The 20,393-nt window shown below is 61.0% G+C and overlaps 1 protein-coding gene across 5 annotated transcripts; it reads left to right on the top strand.

The window, feature by feature from the left end:
- Nucleotides 1-211: 211 nt before the first annotated feature.
- ALDH3B1 (aldehyde dehydrogenase 3 family member B1) lies at nucleotides 212-20,195 on the top strand. Of its 5 annotated transcripts, none has more exons than XM_027532152.1 (10): nucleotides 213-349; nucleotides 5,855-6,017; nucleotides 9,878-9,988; nucleotides 10,090-10,210; nucleotides 10,513-10,598; nucleotides 11,040-11,121; nucleotides 13,250-13,636; nucleotides 14,368-14,534; nucleotides 17,454-17,553; nucleotides 19,499-20,195. In XM_027532152.1, the coding sequence occupies exons 2-10, from the start codon at nucleotides 5,856-5,858 to the stop codon at nucleotides 19,687-19,689; spliced, it is 1,407 nt and encodes a 468-aa protein (XP_027387953.1). In that variant the 5' UTR covers nucleotides 213-349; nucleotide 5,855; the 3' UTR covers nucleotides 19,690-20,195. The 5 variants fall into 5 exon arrangements, with proteins under 5 accessions (XP_027387956.1, XP_027387953.1, XP_027387954.1 ...); XM_027532153.1 differs by lacking the exon at nucleotides 213-349 and adding an exon at nucleotides 1,380-1,477; XM_027532154.1 differs by lacking the exon at nucleotides 213-349 and adding an exon at nucleotides 2,872-3,594.
- The last annotated feature ends 198 nt before the right edge of the window (nucleotides 20,196-20,393 follow it).

Raw genomic sequence — 20,393 nt, 5'->3', positions numbered from 1 at the left:
CCTGCAATACCCCTGCCACCCACCAGTGTCTCCCCAGGTGGGTCCCTGATTTGCTGTGTGGCCTTAGATCAGTGACTGCCCCTCTCTGGGCCTGGTTCCAGGCTGACCACTGCCAGGCTCAGCTCCAGCCCTGCCCCGCCTGCCGCTGGCTCTGCCTCTGCCTGGCTCAGCTCCAGGCAGCAGGGCAGGGCTGTCACATGCCGAGCCACGTGACAGGCAGCGGCTGGGGGCTCCATCCCACGCAGAGGACGGGGGCTCCAGCAGCCCCTTACCCCATCCCAGTGGCTGAAGCCTCTGGGGGGCTACCAGATCCTGCAGGAGGGCCCGGAGGCCTCTCCTGCCCTCCCAGGTAGGCAGGGGCCGCGGGGAGGGTGGGGGCCGTGAGGAGCATCTCCCGGGGGCCCAGTTGGCCCAGAGGCCCTGGGCCACGATCCTGGGCAAGACCCAGGGCACCAAGGTGGAGGGGCAGCAGTGAGCCCGGGGCGACAAGCCTGGAGCGGTGGTACGGAGGATACACCTGTCCCCACACCTGTAACCTAATCAGCCGCCTGTCTGACACCAGCACCTGTGGGGGGATCTTCCTCCTTTGTGCTGGCTCTGACAGGTGTGCGGGCATGGGGGCTGGGGTGACGCGGAGGAGCGGGCACACAGGAACCTCCACGGCCACACTTGTCACGACGGCGGCTGGAGGGCAGAGGGCGGCGCTCTTTCCCAGGAGGTTAGGAGGGGTTGGCTGGAGACCAGCCCGGGCCGGTACAGAGTGACAGCCTTCTCGTGTGGGTCCCAGCCCGCCGCTGTGCCATGTGGGGTCAGATCCTCCCCCCGGGCCTCCATCTCCTCCTTGTAAAATGTCACGTTGCAGGGGTGACAGGCGCCATGAATGGGGTGCTGGGGGAGGCGGTGCTGATGGACACAGACACGTGGCCATCAGGACGAAGCCTGCGGCCCTTCTGGGCCCTGAGGTTGTGTTTCTGGACTCCAGCTGTCTTTGGATCTGAACTCTTCACTTTGCAGATGGGAAACTGAGGCTTAGAGGGGCGGGGGTGGGGGGGTTGTGGGGAGCAGGCTTTCTCTGCCACTCCAGGCCGCAGCCCCCATCCACACCAGAATTCCACTGCCTGGACTCTCCTCCTCCTCCAGCCAGGCCTGGGACCCTTCCCCCTAAGGCCTCGGGATGGACCCTCAGCTCAGAGCTCCCTCGAGGCCTGCTGTGTGCGCTGGTCTGGTGCTGGCCCTCTCTGGGCCCTGGCCCTCTCTCGTGGTCCAGGGAAGGACCTAGAGGCCCCCCCACACCGAGGGAAATGCTGGTGAAATCTCAGCCTTTGGCCTCCAGCTAGCCTGGAGTCAAAGTCAGGCACGAGGCCAGGGTGGCCCCGCCCCAGGGGCCGGCCCAGCCCTGGACATTTCATAACGGCAGGGCGGGCAGCTGGGCAGAGTGCGGCCGACCAGGAAGACGGGCAGCTGGGCAGGGCCTCAGGTATGGTACTCTGTGGCGGCTGGGATGCAGTGGCCAGTGATCAGGGCCGGGGCCTGCTGGCAGGCTGGTGCGGGGACTCTGGGCTGTTGTTGAGACTCTGGGTCAGGGCAGGCCTGACTCCTCACGGTCGCAGGCAAAAGCTAGCTTTGTCTTCTCAGAGCTGCTCTGCCTACCTGGGGAGAAAGAAGGAGGAGGAAGGGACTTCCCTTTGCCCCAACCTCAGAGATGAAAGAGAGAAGCTGAGGGTCCCTGAGGCCAGCCAGCACCCGTACTGAGTCTGAGCTGGGCTGGGGTTACTGAGGGAGCCAGGAGCCCCAGCTCTGGACCAGCTGCCCCAGGAAGGAATACACCCCTGTCCCTGGGGTGAAGGGGGTGCGGTGTCAAGCATCCATCTGACAACACATTTCCTGGGCATTGGCCACACGTATCCGCTGCTGGGGCGGGGTTCACTGTGAGTGGTTTTGAGTGATCACATTCTTGGGAATGGACCCTGCCAACGTCCAGGAAGAAAGGTCAGCTGGGCCCCGCCCTCCCGGCCTCGCAGAGAAGCTGTTGTCAGACGGACCTCGCCAGGATCAGGGAGTCCAGCCTCCGGCACAGCCTCTCCGTTCGGCGGGGCTGGGGTTGGCTCAGCCCACAGCCAAGGGTTGGTCCGCAGCTCCCTACAGCCCCCACGGAAGGGAGGGGGCTGCTGCATAGAGTGCGGGAGACCTTGGGAAAATCCACGTTAAGGCTACACGGCTCCAGGCGTGAGGCCAGATTAGAGACTCTAGAGTACTGGGGCCTGTGGGGCTTTCAAGCCAGGCCTGTGACCTCCACTTATGGTCGAGGGGCTTCCCAGGCCCTCAGACCACCAAGGTCACCTCTGTTGCTCTTGCCAGCTCTGCTTCCCTGCCCCCATGGGGTCCCAAGTTGATGTCCTTGCCTCCCGGGTGTCCACGCTGGGCCAAGGTCTCCTTGGTTTCCCACCCCAGGATCTTCTCCCCTCGGCCCCGTCAGCACAGCCGTCCTTTGCGGTCTTGTCTGAATAACAATCATCAGGAACCATCCTCATGAGCACTCACGGGGCTCAGCCTAGCACCAACCACTTCCCAGCACCACAGGGTAGACAAAGGCATTGTGCCCATTTCACAGAAGGGAAAAGTGAGCCACAGGGAGGCCAAGCCACCTGCCTGAGGCCCGAGCTGATAACTTGGGATTTGGACCCAGGTCCTTGGGCCTCCGACACGGCATACTGGGAGCATGCTTTTGGAGGGACTGTGGTGTAGACAGGGAAACCGAGGTAGAAAGTGCGAGAGGGTGAACAGGGGTGAGGGCTGGGAGGTAGCTCATCGGCAGGACCAGGCAGGGCGCAGGGGCGGGGCCCGGGCAGCAGCGGCTTCCCGATGCTGCTTTGGAGGCAGCAGACCTGAGTGCCCACCCTGCCTGTCAGTGTCTTGATGCCACGGGCCCGGGGCCTCAGCTTCCTTCAGGGACGCCATCTGAACACCGTGCTGTACCCACTGCTGGTGCCCCCGCTGCCGACACAGTACCTGCAGTGTCACCGCCTGGTCGTTCTTATTCTTACTAGCGCACCCCCGGGCCCCTGGCCTTGAGGGAAGGTCCCGGGGCCCCCGGGAAACAAGCCGTCCCTTGTCACATCGACTGACTTAACAGCTCCCAGGGAGGTGGGCCCAGGGCCCCCAGACCCCCTGATGCAGGAACCCCTGCACGCATGTCCAGAGCAGCTGCTCAGCTCCCTTGTGAGGTCGCAGGCCCAGGGTCCCCTCAGGCTCCAGGCCCCGCAGGTAGCCTTGGCTCACCTGCTCCTGTGGCTTGAGTCAAGCTCCCCGCTCCCCAGCAGGCACCCCCGGGGGGAACTTGGTCCTGACCAAATTGCAGGGGGTACTATTGTGTGAGTTGGCCTCAGTGTTGCCTGGAGAGGCTGCTGGAATGTTCCAACCAGACCTCCACCCCTGCAGAGCTCCCCGCCCCTCCCAGCACTGGGAGATGCTCCCTTCAAGCCAGATGCCTCACATTTTTGTGGGTTCTGCCGAGACTCTTAGGAAAGGAACCCTGCGGAGGAGGGAGGGGGCAGGTGTGGTTCGCACTCAGCATCCATCAGCAGGAATCTGAAGGTGAGAGGGGGCCGGGGGAGGGAACAGGGATAAATATTTGTCGAGCACTTGGTAACAATAACCACAGCTGACCATTAACTATGCGGGCAACGGCCACCACTTCCCGGGGTGATATGTCATTCAATCCTCCGGATGGTAGCAAGTGTTACTGGTGGTGGTGGTTTAGTCACTCAGTTGTGTCCAGCTCTGTGACTCCACAGACTGTAGCCCGCCAGGCTCCTCTGTCCATGGCATTTCCCAGACAAGAATACTGGAGTGTGTTGCCGTTTCCTTCTCCAGAGCAAGTGCTATCGACATCCCTATTTTACAGATGTGGAAACTGAGGCAGAGAGAAGAGTGACTTGCCCAAGGTCACACAGCCAGAAGAGGCTGGGTCAGGGTTTGAGCTCACAAGGTGGCCCGGGGGGCTCTCAAGGCTCTGGGCTCCTGGGCCTCTGTCCGGTATACCTTCTTCCCAGGAGGAGGGTCAGAGCGGAGGGTAAGCCTGGGCTTGAGGGTAGCCCTGACAATGTCCCCGCTCTGGGGCACCGTCACCCTCTCTGGGGGACATGGAACCCGCCCTGTGCCCAGACCACTGCATGCTTTCTCCTGATCGCAGCAGGAGGCCTATGGGCTCAGTCTGGCCTCCATCACGCATGGGGACAGCGCAGGGCTCCCGTCGAGCTCTCGGCAGGGTGTCTATCGGGCCAGGCCATCCTGTCAGCTGGAGCAGCTTGGCCCTAGCGGTCATGGAGCCCTCCAGAAAGCTTAGGGCTGTGGCAGCAGTGGCCACTTAACAGTAGCTGGCAGGCCTGGGGGCACTGATGCCACTCCCTGGGCCCCGAACTGGCAGGCAGGGTCTCATCCTTGATAAAAAAAAAAAACCCTGTCAGCTGGTAGGTGGAAGGGAGACCCTAACAGATGGGGAGCACAAACCCAAATGACGGGCTAAGAAGGCAAAGCGGGGCCCTGCCTCCCAGTCCAGTGGGAGAGGAGAGGGATGGGGGTGGGGACAGGGAAGTGGACGGAAGGAAACCAGTATTTACCACAAAGTACTACACCATGTGGGCTTCCCTGGTGGCTCAGACGGTGGAGAATCTGCCCGCAATGCAGGAGACCCGGCTTTGATCCCAGGGTCGGGAAGATCCCCTGGAGAAGGAAATGGCCACCCACTTCAGTTTCTTGCCTGCAACAGTCCATGGAAAGAGGAGTCTGGTGGGCTACAGTCCATGGGAATCACAAAGAGTCGGACATGACTGAGCACCTCACACACATGCAGTGTGGTGGGGAGCACGGTCGCGGGCCCACTGTGAGAACGTATAAGGGAGTAATCATGGTGGGCTGCCTGAAGGAGGCATCAGCCAAGCAGAGACCCGAGGGAAGGGAGTCAGAAGAGGAGGAGGAAAGGGTCCCCACGGGTCCTTGGCACCAGGCCGAGGACCGAGTGCGTCAGAGCACTCCTCTTGTGAGCTTCAGGTAAACAGGCAGGGGCCCCAGGGAATGCCAGGGCCCCTACCCAGCCTGCTGGCCCAGGCTGATGCCAGCACGCGGGCCGGGCTGCCCCTCACTGCTTGCCACCCCCACTCCCTGTTCCTCCTGCACCGTGGCCGCGGAGTGGGGGGTGGGCCGCGGCACCTGTAGGAGGCGAGCTCTTCCTTCCCCATCTTGCTGCAGAGCTGGGCCACAGGGAGGGGGGGTCCTGTCACCCGGCCTCTGAGCCACTGCCCACCAGCCCGGCCTCCCCGGGCAGGGCCCCCTGCCTGGGGACCGGGGGTGGCAGTGCATTCTGCGTCAGGAATGTCCCAACGAAGTGGCTGCAGCGGCCGTTGGTGGCCACACTCCCCCGGTTGCTCCACTCAGGCCTGCTGGGCTCAGGGCTGCCGTCTCTGGGAGGAGTGCGGAACAGGGCAGGGGCTGTGGCTTAGGGGCTCGTTTCCCTGCGGCAGGAAGACGCGTGGTCCCCCGGCTGCCTGCTCGCCCTTAGGGGTTGTGGAGTAGCAGTTCCCCAGCCCAGGCCTGGGCCCGTGACTGCCCTGGGGTCCAGGGCCCTCCTGTCCACTGGCCGAGGGGCGTGATCTGTAGTTCTGTAGTGGGTGTCTAAGTGTGTCCTGTGTGTGATTGTGTGTGGTGTGTGTGTGTGTAGGTGGGGCAGCCCGGGTCCCTGGGATTACGTATGAGTCCCCGAGGTGGTGTCCGTGGGCCCATCTGGGTGCGGGCAGGGGCCAGGGAGGGGGCCACGGAAGTGAGGGCACCCCGACCCACGCTGCCCCCCGCTCGGCAGGATGGACCCCTTTGCAGACACCCTGCAGCGGCTGCGGGAGGCCTTCGTCTCGGGGCGCACGCGGCCGGCCGAGTTCCGGGCCGCCCAGCTGAAGGGCCTGAGCCGCTTCCTGCGAGAGAACAAGCAGCTTCTGCAGGAGGCGCTGGCTCAGGACCTGCACAAGGTGGGTGGGGGTGGGGTGGGGGGGAGGGCAGGGGTGAGGGGAAGAGGGCAGGGGTGAGGGGAGGGGAATTGCAGGGAGGGGGGCAGGGGTGGGCAGGTGGGCAGCGAAGGTGGAGACAGCTGCATCCTCCACGAAGGGGAACTAAAAGCTGTCACACCCACCTCCTTTCCTGCACCAGAACCCACTCTTCTGCATTCATCCAGTCGTTCATTTCCACCTCCACTCCACTGCTATCTGGGGCTTCCCGGGTGGTGCTAGTGGAAAAGAACCCACCTGCCAACGCAGGAGACTTAAGAGACACAGGTTTGGTCCCTGGGTTGGGAAGACCCCCTGGAGGAGGGTACGGCAACCCACTCCAGTGTATTCTTGCCTGAATAATTCCATAGACAGAGAAGTCTGGTGGGTTGCAAAGAGTTGGACCGCGATTTAGCATGCACGCGCGCACACACACACACACACACAAACACGCACACGAACAGCTTTTGGGATTTTAGTCCCCCGACGGGGAATTCAACCTGCGCCCTTGGCAGTGAAAGCGCCGAGTCCTAACCACTGGACCGCCAGGGAATTCCCCCACTCCACTCTATTTATTGAACACTTACTATGTGCCAGGCCCTGTTCTAGGCTCTGGGGATACAACAAATAAAACCAAGTCCAGGGAGCTGGCCCCCCGGGGACAGACACAATTAGACAGTAAATAAATACAAAGCGTGTTGGGTGGTGATAAATACCATGGAGAGACACTCCCAGTGTGAAGGGGTTGAGAGCGGGCCAGGGTCAGGGTGCTGTTTGGTATGTGGGGGTCAGGGAGGTTTCCTGGAGATGGTGATGTGTGAAGGGGGAGGGAGAAGGGTCCCAGGGACAAGGCGGGAAATGGCAGAGGGCCCAACACGCGCAAAGGCCCTGAGGCAGGAGGTGCTTGGTGTGTTTGTGCTGGAGGAGCGGCACGGAGGCCGGCGCGGCTGGAGGGGAGGGCAAGAGGTGGAGACACACGAGGGGTGAGGTCCGGAGAGGAGGGTCGCACCCCTGAGGCCGCGTGTGTTGGGGGGACTCCGGCTTCACCAGGTACTGTGGGCATCATGGCCTCTGTCCAAATCCTGGACGCCTGGGGCTCAGTCCCTGCTGTTTCCAGCAGTAGCCTTGACGGGACCCCAAGAAATATCCTTCCTTGTAGTCAGTCTCCCACCTTCTCAGCCAGTAGGGCCCCCCCATGTGGCTGCCGCTGCCCCAAGACAGCTGTCCCCGAGTTTCTTCTCTGGACAAAACATCCCTGTGCTTGCCACAAAGCCACAGTGTCCAGACTCACCCTTGGACACTGGTGCCCCCTGCCCTTCACCACCAGTAACCCTCCAAGGCTGTGACTCTTTGCCAGCTGGTCAGGTGCTATTCTGACACTTCACACCAGGACAGGGCCAAGGTGCATGTCGGCCGCTGTCCCCAGGGGCTGCAGCAGTCCCACACTGGCTCATGCTGAGCACCGAGCTCTTCTTCACCCCTCCTGAGCCCACGAGCAGAACCCTCCAGGGAACCCTGGAGTCATCCCTTACTGCCCTCCAGCCATCTTTGCTGTTCTGCTGGGCCTGCTGGCTCCACCCAGTTTGTGGGAGAGATGTCAGCCCTGGCAGACCTGGGGGTGCCTCTGCAGCCTCCTTGGGACCCACCTGATCTGCAGACACCCAGCAGGGTGTCCACCCTGGCTCCAGAGCAGGCCTGGACTCAGAGACTATGGGGTTTCCTGGCATCTGAGGTCATGGGTCAGGGCACCCCCATTCCGTGGGGACAGCAAAAGCTGGGCACAAGGACTTGTCCTCAGGACGTGGCCTTCTGGTGATGCCTAGCCCCTTTCTTAGTGTCCTTGAACCTTCTATTTATCACCATGCTCCGGGACTACAGCTGGGCTCCCTCATCAGCTGTTTCTGGAATCATCTGTTGTCCCATTTATGAAACCATGGTGCCAGAGCATCCTCTCCTTAGCTCTCTGACATCCAAGGGGCCTGGCTCTGCCTCCCTGTGTGGAGTGTCCCTCACTGGACCTGATCCAGGACAGAGGGGACTCTCATCTCCTACCCTGGCTTATTGGGCTCCCCCCACGGAGCCTCTTCCCTGCATACCTGCTGGCCTGGCCTGGCCGCCTCTGTGACACCTGACCCGATGGTCTATCTGGTCCCTCTTCTCCCTACAGCTCAGATTTCACCTCCCGCCTCCAACCCTCAAGGTTTCAGGAGCCAGGGCCCCATAAAGGTAGCAGCAGCCCAGGAAATCCAATCTGTCCCTCCTTCTGGTCTCGGCCAGCCCTGTTCCCACCCTCCCAGCAGGCAGCAACTGCCCTGTCTGCCCTGCACGAATCCTCCCACTTAACTTCCAGCAGCCCTTCCCGGTACAGGTGGTCACACCCAGTAACCCTCAGAGGTGACTGAGAGAGGGCATGTTCTTGCCTGACGGCACACAGCCCCTGCTGAAAACAACCTACTCTTCCAGATCATCCCTTGAAAAGAGTGAAAATGTTAGTCGCTCAGTTGTGTCCATCTATTTGCAACCCCATGGACTGTAGCCCACCAGGTTCCTCTGTTTATAGGATTCTCCAGGCAAGAGTACTGAAGTGGGTTGCCATGCCCTCCTCTAGGGGATCTTCCCAACCCAGGGATCGAACCTGGGTCTCCTGCATTGCAGGTGGATTCTTTACCATCTGAGCCACCAGAGAAGCCCCTTAAACAGGCCCAAACCTCACACAGGTCACAGGAGATCTCACTGGGCAGGAGTGTGGCCTGTGAACACAGACACAGTAGAAGGCATGCCTGAAGCAGGCCGGTGGACAGGGCTTTCTGCTCCAGGGTCCCCACATCCTTCCCACTCAAGACTCAGCTCTGCCACCCCTGGGCCCATTGTCCTCACCTCTGGCAGGAAGGCACTCTCACTGTAACAGCGGAGTCTCATTCATGAGGACAGCCTGGCTCTGGTGTCCCGGGCGATGGCCTCCAGTTTCCTGCAGCCCGCATGCTGGCTCCCTCCCGCCTCGTGGGGGTGGGGCAGGCATGCCAGCTGGCAGAGATCAGGACAGTGTCCCTATTGACTTTTGCCTCTTTCTGCCTCCTGCCCTCGAAATCTGCCCTTGGCCCCTGGGCTATGGGAACTGATGGCAATTATCCAGAGACACCTGTCCTCCGTGTCTGCTGCAGACTGACATCCACAAAGCAGGCCACAGGGACCACATGGACAGTCTTGTTCAAACTTGAGTTAGATCCTGTCCCTGCTCTGCTCAACAGTCCCCACCCCAGTGGCTAGGCCTCATCACCTCACCCACTCTCCTGCTTGCTAACCAGGAAGAGAGCAAAGCTGCACAGCGCCTTTGCACATGCCATACCCTCAGCTTGGAATATCCTGCCTCCAGGTATCCATCTGCTGCCTTCCTTTCTTTCTTCACTGCTCAAATGTCACGCCATCCCAGAGGCTGGTACTGACCATCTTGTGTAAAATAGAGCAAAGAGACACACACACACATGCACAGGCCCTCACACACACACCCTGAAACTCTGTTTCATCCTTCTATTGCACTTGTCACATCTTAATGGAGTAGTCAGTATTCTCATCATCACGTGGACTGTGCCCCCCACCACAGCGTCAGCTCTGTGGGGCAGGTCCTGTCTGCTTCATCACCGCTACATCCCCAGCACAGGAATGGGACGCGTACTCTGTAAGCATTCAGTGAACGTGGAGTGAATAAATGAATGAATGAATGAGTCAATAAGGCAGGCTTTGCCCTTCCCAGGGCTCCAGCTCTCTCCAGGGCTCCGGCCACCTGCGGATCCTGGGTCCCTGACCCCAGTCCCGACCCTGCCCTTTCTCCCCCACCCACCCTGCAGTCAGCCTTCGAGGCAGAGGTGTCTGAAATCAGCATCAGCCAGAACGAGATTAACTTGGCCCTTAGGAACCTGAGGACCTGGATGAAGGATGAGAAAGTGTCCAAGAACCTGGTGAGTGACGCTGGGGTCAGGACACCTCTCTGGGTGGAGGGTGGCTGAGGGGCTGGGGTTTCAGCTCCTCACCGTTCTCCATCACGCTGGCCCCGGCCCAGGCCACGCAGCTGGACTCGGCCTTCATCCGGAAGGAGCCCTTTGGCCTGGTGCTCATCCTGTCTCCCTGGAACTATCCTCTGAACCTGAGCCTGGGGCCCCTGGTGGGTGCCCTCGCAGCAGGTGAGAGGGATCCTCTGCCTTCCTGCTCCCTGCCCATCCCCTCCCAGCCTCATGGCTTCACAGCCATCCCCAGAGCCAGGGAGGAGTTGGGGGGGCCTGGCACCAGGTGGCTAAGACAGCCTGGTTTCCATGTGTGTGGCCTTGGGGCTGGCACCGCACCTCTCCTAGCCCAGCTGTATTCTTCACCTGGAGGGGGAGTGAGGTGGGCTCCTGCCCTGCAGGTGTGTGAGGACCAAATAGAGATGGGGCGTGGCTACACACGGCCCCGCCCTCTCCCCGCCCCACCCCGCCCCGCCCCACAGGGAACTGCGTGGTGCTGAAACCCTCAGAGATCAGCAAGAACACTGAGAAGGTCCTGGCCGAGGTGCTGCCCCGATACCTGGACCAGGTGAGCCAGGCCCGGTGCAGACCAGGCAGCCACACTGGGGCCGAGCAGGGCCAGGCCGGCCCTCTGGGCCCGGGGCAGGACCTGAGTTCCGACCTCCTCTGGGTTGTGTGGCCTTGGCCAGGTCACCAGCTTCTCTGCTCCCCTCTGCGTGAAACAGAGGGGTGGGGCCTGTCCCCAGGGGCTCCCTGTCTGTCTCTGGTCATCCTGACCTCAGTCCCCACCCCAACTCTGCCAGACCCCAACCTCACACGTGCTGAGCTGGTACTGCCCCTGTCCAGTGCCCCTGGGGCGCTCCCTGCTCCCCACCCAGCCCAGCTGGAGCCCTGGCATAACTGGGTCAGGCCAGGCAAGGGGGGAGCGGCCCCAGGCAGGCAGGCAGCCCGTTGGGCTCTCAGGCTGGGACCCCAGAGGGAGCCTCCGTTTGTCCATCCCCCTTCACAGAGCTGCTTTGCCGTGGTGCTGGGTGGGCCCCAGGAGACAGGGCGGCTGCTGGAGCACAAGTTCGACTACATATTCTTCACGGGTGAGGGGCCAGCTGCCGGGGGCAGGTGGGGGGGGACCGCGCGGGATGGGAGGAGCGAGAGGCCTGAGGCCAGCTCGGGGCCTTGTCCCCAGCTGCTGGAGAGAGGCTCAGAGGACAGAGGTAGACAGCCAGCCAGGGAGGACACGGGGGTGAGCTCTGGAGGGTGCGCTTGGCTCCAAGACAAGCAGCCTGGAGAGTGGCCCTGGACCCCTGGGACCCTTGGGGAGCTGGGCCCCATCCCAAGGAACAGGCCTCTCCACCAATCACAGTTTCACACGTCACAGCATCCGCCCTTGCTGAGTGAGCTCCGGCTATGCCAGGCACTCCCTCACCACCCCACAGCCCTTCTGGAAGGCTGGACGGATGAGGGTCCGGAGACTTGGGTGACAAAGAGATGCAGTGCCCACCTCACTAGCCAGGGTTGGGGCAGGCTGGATTTTGCCCCCAGAGGTCACCTGCCATCATCCTGGCATGTGCCCATGGGGCCCAGACACCACCTAGCTTCAGGTGACCAGGGCAGAGTTCCCAGAAGAGAAGAAAGGATGGAGGAGGCAGACAGCCATGTCAGTGGGCCAGGCCCTGGAGGAGGGAGGCCAGACCTGCCTCCCCCACAGCACACCTCGTCCCTGGCCGGGGAGGCTGTCTCGGCCTCTCTCCTCCCCAGACCCTGCCGCGAGCCTGGGACAAGGCCTGCCAACCGCCACTGTAACAGACAGGGAAGGAGATGGGGGGAGTGCAGAGGCAGGGTCCTCAGCTGTTCCTCCAGATTCCCAGGGCAGGGGGAATACCAGGAGGAGGCAGCTGTGGGGGCCCACCACCCACCCTCCACTCACCTTCCACTGCCACACCCCGAAGCTCAATGGGCTTTGGGCCCTGGCCCCTTAGGACCGAGGGTGCAGAGGCGAGGCAGGCAGACCCCAGAGGCCAGTGTCCAGGTCAGGCCCCTGAGGCAGTCTGTGCAGGGGCCGACGGACCATCAGAAGGCACTCTGCCACATCTCCTGACTTGCCCAGGCCTCAGTTTCCTTACCAGTGGGACAGGGGCCATCCCCAAGTCACAGGCCTGTCTTAAGGATAAGTGGATGAATGAAAGCCTTTGTCACAGCACGTGGCCTGGGCAGCATCTACTCACTCACTCACTTGCTCGCTCACTGAACGTTTACTAGAGCGCAGACCGTGCCCAGCACAGCCAGGCCTTGGGATGAAGCAGGGTAGGAAGGCAAGGTCTCCTGCGTTGTCATGGGGCCCATTCCAAGTTGATCAGGGCAGAGGTGGGAAGGCACATGGTGAAGTTGGTCAGGATGGCCTCATAGTCGGGGAGGTGTTTGACAAAGACAGGAGGCCCTGAGGGAGGACCTGTGGTCAGGGGAGGGCACCCTGGGGGTGAGGGGGCCTGGATAGAGGGGACCAAGGACAGGGAAGCAGGAGGAAGTGAGACCAGAGAGGTGACTGGGCCTCGGGCTCCCTCGGGCTGTGGTGGCTGGGAGAAAGACCAGGGTCATGGCGACACAAATGGCAGCGTGGGACCCTGGGTCAGGCGTGGGCAGGAGGGTCTCAAGGCCCGGGGGCATCAGGAGTGGTTGGGGTGGCTGAGCGGAGGAGGGGACTGTGAGACCAACACAGAGAAGAGGCCGGGACCTGGGCGGGGAGGGTGCCAGGGCTGCCGCATCAGGTCAGAGGGAGGGGAGACCCAGATGTTGACCAGCTGGAGTGGGATGCTGACCTTGGGCCACAGGGGTCATTTTCAGAGGCCAGTGGAAAGAAGGGAGGGTGCAGAGGGGTGGGTTAGAAAGAGTCCCTGCAGGTCCCAGCCTGGGGTCAGGAGCCGGGAGACATTGTAGGGGGTGTAGAGGGGGGCGCTGTTCCTGGACGTCTAAGTGGGCAAGTCAGGTGAGGGAGCCGGGACCTTCCACTGTATGGGGCTGGTCAGGGGGTAGGGGGAAGATGATGGGAGGAAGGCCCCAGTGTAGCAGCAACTGACAAGGAAAGGCCAGGTGAGACCCCATTCAAAGGCCTCTCCAGGGAAGTGCAGGGCAGGGAGTGACCCCCCTTGAGAGTGCCCAGCCCTGGGCTGGGGCCGCCCGCCTAGTCAAGTGATGGAGAGCCACTCGGTTTCCTTCCTTGCCCAGGGAACCCTCAAGTTGGCAAGATTGTCATGACTGCCGCCGCCAAGCACCTGACGCCCGTCACGCTGGAGCTGGGAGGCAAGAACCCCTGCTACGTGGACGACAACTGCGACCCCCAGACCGTGGCCAACCGGGTGGCCTTCTTTCGCTGTTTCAACGCCGGCCAGACCTGCGTGGCCCCCGACTATGTCCTGTGCAGTCCCGAGATGCAGGCGCAGCTGGTGCCCGCCCTGCAGAGCGCCATCACCCGTTTCTATGGCGACGACCCCCAGAGCTCCCCAAACCTGGGCCGCATCATCAGCCAGAAGCATTTCCAGCGGCTCCGGGGCCTGCTGAGCTGTGGCCGCGTGGTCATCGGCGGCCAGAGTGACGAATGCGATCTCTACATCGGTGAGCCCCGCCCTCCCTGCCACTGTGCCCCACTCCCACCCCCACCCCAGCGAAGACCCCTACTTGCCGGGGGTCACAGCTGGGCCCCGAGTCTGGGCTCTGAGGCTCCCCCGACCCCACCGCTACAGCCCAGCCTGGTGCCATGACTTCGTGACACCGGTGTTTCCTGTTCCTGGGGTCTGAGCCCGCGACCCCACGACTCCACACTCTGGCCAAAGTTCTCCAAGCTCAGACCCCAGAGTTGTAGGCTCAGGTTCCCAACTTCAGCCCCAAGATCAGCTTCTCCACGGGCCACACGACCCCCAGTGCTACACGCCCACGATTCCGGTTCTCAGCTCCCACTGCCCGTCCTGAGCGTCTGCTCTGCTGTCAACAAAGAACCCTGGTCTCCTGGGCTGAAAGACTCGGAGGGTCTAACAGGCTGGGACCTGGAGCCTCAGGCTCTGGGATCTAAGATCGGATCACCCTCTGACTGTGAGACTAAGGCTGAGTGGTTCTCTGAGCCCCACGGGCCCGGTCAGGCTGGGGAGCCCCTCGTGGTCACTTCCCAGGGGCTGCGGGGAGAGTACCGTCCCTGGGACATCCGGGTCCCTGAGCCCTGACAGCCCGCGGGCCCCGCCCACCAGAAGGCCCGCCCACCAGAGGCCCCGCCCGCCAGAGGCCCCGCCCGCCAGAGGCCCCGCCCGCCAGAGGCCCCGCCCCTGGGCTGAGCCGGCCCCTGTCCCGGGCAGCCCCCACGGTGCTGGTGGACGTGCAGGAGACCGATCCGGTGATGCAGGAGGAAATCTTTGGGCCCATCCTACCTATCGTGAACGTGAGGAGCCTGGGCCAGGCCATCGACTTCATCAACCGTCGGGAGAAGCCCCTGGCCCTGTACGCCTTCTCCAACAGCAGCCAGGTAGGGCTGGACGCAGGTGGGGGCAGGTGGCCGCAGTGGAGACTGGAGTAGGGTCAGCAGAGGGCGATGGCTACAGGACCAGAGTGGACCAATGGGCCTGGCAGGAGGGCAGGGGTTCTTGGTCCCTCGGGGGCACTGACAGGTGGCACGCTTGGCTCTGTCTCTCTCCTTTCTCCTGGGGGCAGCAGGGCCTCCCTTTTGCCTTTCAGTCTAGGCCACGTTCTCCTGGGCCTTTAGTGGGCAGCTCCCCAGGGTCTCCTCTAGGGTCCAGCATCCTCTCTAGGTCAGGCCTGGCCTCTCTTGCATCATCTCGGCCTGGTGACCACAGTGTCCCCTTCAGTGCTTGGCTCGTGGAAGGCACACACAACACGGGATGGGATGACTGAGGGGGGATGGATGACCAGAACACGCAGACCCAAGAGTGAGCCCTGGTCCCCTGCCCCTCCCTGGGGGCCCTTTGGGAGGCTCACATGCATGTGGCCAGCCATCTCCAGCTCAGGACACACGTCCCCCACCCCCAGCCCTCCTGAGATGCCTCATAGACTGGGCAATGCTTCCCCCCACTCACCGGAGTGCCGTGCAGCATGCAGTGTCTTAGTTCCCAATCAGGGCTCAAACTCATGCCCTCTGCAGTGGAAGCGCAGAGTCCTAACCACTGACCCTCCAGGGGATTCCCCTGGACAATGCTTTTCTAAATTTTACTTTTTATTTATATTTATTTATTTAGGCTGTGTCAGGTCTCAGTTGTGGCATGCAAGTTCTTAGTTGCAGCAGGCATGTGGGATCTAGTTCTCTGATCAGGGATGGAACACAGATCTCCTGCACTGGGAGCATGGAGTCTTACCCAGTGGGCCACCAGGGAAGTCCTAGAAAGGCTTTTCTAAAACAAACTTCTAATTTTGGAATAATTTTAGATTTACAGAAAAGTTGCAGAGAGTCCAGGGAAGGCCCCTATACTCCAGTTTCTCCCCTTACGTTGGTCAAAACTAAGAAACTGACATTGGCACATTGCTCTCAACCACACTCTAGACTTTAGACAGATTTTGCCAGTTTTTCTTTCCACCCCAGGATCCAGGCCAGGGTCCCCAGCTGCATTTAGTTGCCATGGCTCCTCTGGTCCCCTTGTGGCCATCTCTCAGCTTAACGGGGTGCTGGCCATCTGTCCTGCAGAATGTCCCCCATCTCAGTGGCCAGCTGTTTCTCTCATGAAAGAAGCCCACAGGGTCAAGGGCCCATCTCTGCTCATCCTCAGGGGACCATGAGATCCATGCATCACTGGTGAGGTTAACCTTCATCCCTGGCCAAGGTTAGGTCTGGCACAAGGTCTATTCTTCCCTTTCCTTATTCTGTTCTGTGAGAGCAAGTCACTAAGTCTAGCCTACCTTCAATGGAAGGGGGTGAGAGTAAGCTCTACCTGCTGGAGGGGGAACATCTACCTGGAATCTTGGCTTGGTTCTTTATATCAGTGCCTTTTTTCTGCTTGGCCGCGCCACGTGGCACGTGCAATCTCAGTTCTCTGACCAGGAACTGAACCTGTGCTTCCTGCAGTGGAAGCACGGAGTCTTAACCACTGGTCCACCAGGGAAGCCTGATTCTTTATATCAGCATGGACTCCAGTGCATCTGCTTTATTTTCCGGGTTACAACCCAATACCACCTGATTCGTTTCCTTGTTCAACCTGTCCCCAATACCACCTGATTTTCGTTCGACCTGTCCGGCCTTTGGGCACTGGGAGCTGCTCTGTCCCAGACACCTGCCCATCCTTTGGTTTTCCCACCACTTCCTTCCTTTCTGGGTCTACAAGCTGCCTGGCCCTAGAATCAGCTGTTCCTCCAAGGAGCCCTTGTTTATCTGTGTAATGTTAACTTTAGAAAACGCTACACAGGAACTTCCCTGGGTGTCCAGTAGTTAGGGCTCTGTTAAACCTGCTCCCAATGCAGGGGGCACAGGTTTCACTCCCTGGTCGGGGAACCAAGATTCCACATGCTGCACACAGCAGTCAAAAAAGAAAGTGCTGCACAGGTGTTTGGAAGCAGGGAGGCGGGTCATCTGGCCAATCGGCTTTCAAGCTTTTCTGACTGCCTGGCACTGTTCCAGGACACGCGGTGACACAAACCCTCATCCCACCCTGCGTGCCCTGCCCTGGGTCCTCACTGAGCACTGGTGGTCCCGGCTCCGCCTTCTGCTGTCCTTACTGCTGGTCTCAACGGGATTTTCTGATCCTGAGGATGGGGGTCCACTCTGCAGGAGGCCCTGATCTAGCTGTGACCTGAGGGTCACACATTGTAACTACAGCCAAGTTTTTATGCAACAACTCTTTAGTGTCTACTCATCTTGGTGATGGACAGGGAAGCTGGGTGGGCTGCAGTCCATGGGGTTGCAAAGAGTTGGACACGACTGAGCGACTAAACTGAATCTTTATTGTCCATAGACCTAAGAAGGGCCTTCATTAAGTCAAGCAGGGGTCAAGTTCATATTTCCAAAGTACAAATCTCAGTGTCCTCCCGGTGGTGCAGTCCGCAAGGCCTTCCACAGCTTCCCTGCCCCTCGGCCTCCCCACTTGGCCTTCACCCTGGGTGGGTGGGGGTCCCTCCTACTCACCTCTGCCCTCCTGGACACCCAGCAGGCACCTCACATCCCTCCCGGGGTATCTCCCTGATCACCTGCCCCTCCACGTCCCCAGGAGGAAGCTGGGTTTCCCGCCTCCCCTGCCAGCCTGAGTCTGTGTCCGCAGCCGCCTGCGTGGACCACACTCAAGGGAGGCTCCAGACACACGTCTCCAGTGGGGACGTGGGGGTGGCAGGCTACTCTTCAGATCACATGGTGGCCTCAGACCCTGCCATGGGCCCTGGGACCCCGAGGGGGCCAGGTAGAGCCCCGGCAGCTCTCTTACCAGCCTCACCGCTGCTTCCCCGCCAGGTGGTCAAGCGGGTCCTGGCCCAGACCAGCAGCGGGGGCTTCTGCGGGAACGACGGCTTCATGCACTTGACCCTGGCCAGCCTGCCTTTCGGAGGAGTGGGTAGGTGCCGGCTCTCACCTCCCCCCACTCCCCTCCACAGAGCCTGGAGTGGAACCTTCCACGCCGGTCCTGGCACTTCCCTCCGCAGGCAGACCCGCAGACACACAGCTTACGTTGTTTTCAGCATCACCGTGAGGTCCGTCCGCGGTGCTTGCTGCAGCTTTTCTCCCCGGCCGGCCTGGTGGCACACACAGGGCAGCCCAGGTGTGCTCTCTATGCCACATGCGGCTACACGCGGCTCCTTCAAGCCCTCCCGCACCCCCTCGGGTCCATGATGGAGACAGGGGGCTGCTGTCAGCTCCCCACTCCACCAGGCCCTAGCAGCCCCCAGGCCGGCTGCAAGGTCCTGGCCTCTGAGGCTGGCCCCAGCAAGCCCGACGGCTGTATGATGTGGGGCCACCACGGCCCCTCTCTGAGAGACCTCCTCCTCAGGGGAGGAGAGGGCCCACTGGGCACCGGAGTAAATGACCAGCAGGGCCTGGCAGGCTGCCCTGGTCGTCCCAGGCCCTCCCAGGCCCTCCCAGGGCTGGGCACAGGCCGGCCCCCTTCTGGAAGCCCCATCCCCAGCCTGCCTGGCTCCCCACCTCCAGTCCCAGTCGCTCCTCTTCAGGGAAGTGAGTGGATCTGTCAGTGGGGGAACCCGGTCCTCTTACTCCCCTGATGAAGCCCCCCATAACTCCCAGCCCCTGATGGAGCCACAGGACCCTGACTCGGCTTCCAGAGGCCTGCCCTGCCTGGCCTGGCCGTGGAATCCTGCTCCAGCCTCCTCTCCTGTTTCCCTAGCTGCTGCCCCAGCCACACGGAGCTTGACCTGAGTCCCAGCACATCCAGGTCACCCACCTCCAACGCTCTCTCGAGTTGTCCCTCAGTCTGGGGCCTTCCTGCCCCCACACGCCCACTTTATTTGGTCAATGCCATATCCCTCAGGCCTCACCCACTCCAGGAAGCCCTCTCAGACTGCCCCTGCTTCCACCAGGCTGCATCCCCGGGACTTCCTACTGCCTGGTCCTTGACTGTCTCCCTACCTAGACACTGTGGACTCAACACAGCACTTGCTGTATCTATAGGGCTGAACACTTGTCCCTGCGACTCTAGAAGGTGGTGCCACTGTTCCCCCATGTCACGAGGATACCAAGGCAAAGTCACTTGCCAGTTCAAAGCTGGGATTCAAACCTAGGGAGTCACCCCAGAATCCACTGCGGGGTTGCTTTCTTTACTTTCCATCTTGTCTCCCTCTTTTTTAACTGAAGTATATTTGATTTACAATAATGTGTTGGTTTCAGCAATTCAGTTTTACACACACACACACACACACACACACAGGACTTCCCTGTAGCTCAAATGGTAAAGAATCTGCCTGCAATGCAGGAGACCAGGGTTCCATCCCTGGGTTGGGAAGATCTTCTGGAGAAGGGAATGGCAATCCACTCCAGTATTCTTGTCTGGAGGATTCCATGAACAGAGAAGCCTGGTGGGCTACAGTTCGTGGGGTCTCAAAGAGTTGAACATGACTAAGCAACTAACACATACACACGCACACGTTTTCAGATTCTTTTCCATTATAGGTTATTATAAGTATTGTATATAGTTCCCTGTGCTACACAGTAGGTCCCTGTTGCCTAGTTTCTATAGTGTGCAGTTAACCCCAAACCCCCAATCCATCCCTCCCCCCACCCCTGGAACCCACTCACCCACTGTCCACCCATCTTGCCCCAGACCTGGAGTCCTCAACATTTATTTGACTGGGTGCTGATGCCAGGGTGGGGCTAAGCCCTTTACCCATAGCATCTCATGATTAGCCCACTTTACATGTGGGGAAACCAAGGCTCGGGGGATGAAGCGGCCCACTCAGGTCATACCCTGTGACCGGCAGAGCCCAGGTGTGTCTGACGCCCCTTGGCCGGCCACTGGGGGCCTGACTGCCGTGCCCCCTATCCCTCTGCAGGCAGCAGTGGGATGGGCAATTACCACGGCAAGTTCTCCTTCGACACCTTCTCCCACCACCGCGCCTGCCTGCTGCGCCGCCCCGGGCTGGAGAAGATCTACGCCATCCGCTACCCGCCCCACACTCCGCGCAACCTGAGGGTGCTGCTGATGGCCATGGAGACCCGCAGCTGCAGCTGCACCCTGCTGTGAGCCCACCCCAGGCGCGGGGCACTGAGCGTCCCTCCCACCCCACGCCCATGAGTCCGCTGCCGTGGCCACCTGAGGCTGGTGGAGACACGACCTGGGATCCACGATGCAGGGGGAAAGGACCTGCCAAGGCCACAGTCCAGACCAGTGCTTGCCCTCCTCTCACCCAGGGCTTCTCTTTTCAGGCCCTCAGCTGCCCCGCAACCAGGATGGGCCAAGGTGTGGGCACGTGGGAGACTGTGTAACCTGCTCTCTGGCTCCCAGGGTGGCCACCTATGTCCCAGGAGAGTCGGGCAGCTGTGGGCACTTCTCGGGACCTCTCTTTCTGTGGAGGGGTGCAGAAGGGGTCCTGGCATCTGGTCCATGCCCTGCTGTGGACCTGCTGTGACCTGGGTTGTTCCTGCCCTCTCTGAGCTTGTCCCCCTCTCTGGTGTAGAGAGGAGGTGACAAACAATATCTCCTGAGATCACTGTGAGGATTAAAATTTGGAACATAATTGCTGACTCTAAGCTCCAGCGTCCTGTCTCCTCATTCGGGCGGGGGAAGGCTGCCTCCCTTGTCTCTCTCCCCACCTCTCCCTCCAGGCAAGATTGATGAGATGCCCGCAGTAGATTCTCCTTCCCTTCAGCTCGAGCCCTGAGGAGCTCTGAACATGCTCCTGTCCCCCAAGTGGTTGGCCCTGGGCACCTTCCCTTCTCCATGTCCCA

The sequence above is a fragment of the Bos indicus x Bos taurus genome, chromosome 29 (assembly GCF_003369695.1).
Source record: "Bos indicus x Bos taurus breed Angus x Brahman F1 hybrid chromosome 29, Bos_hybrid_MaternalHap_v2.0, whole genome shotgun sequence".
Taxonomy (NCBI): domain Eukaryota; kingdom Metazoa; phylum Chordata; class Mammalia; order Artiodactyla; family Bovidae; genus Bos; species Bos indicus x Bos taurus.
This window is presented reverse-complemented; position numbering and strand designations above follow the sequence as displayed.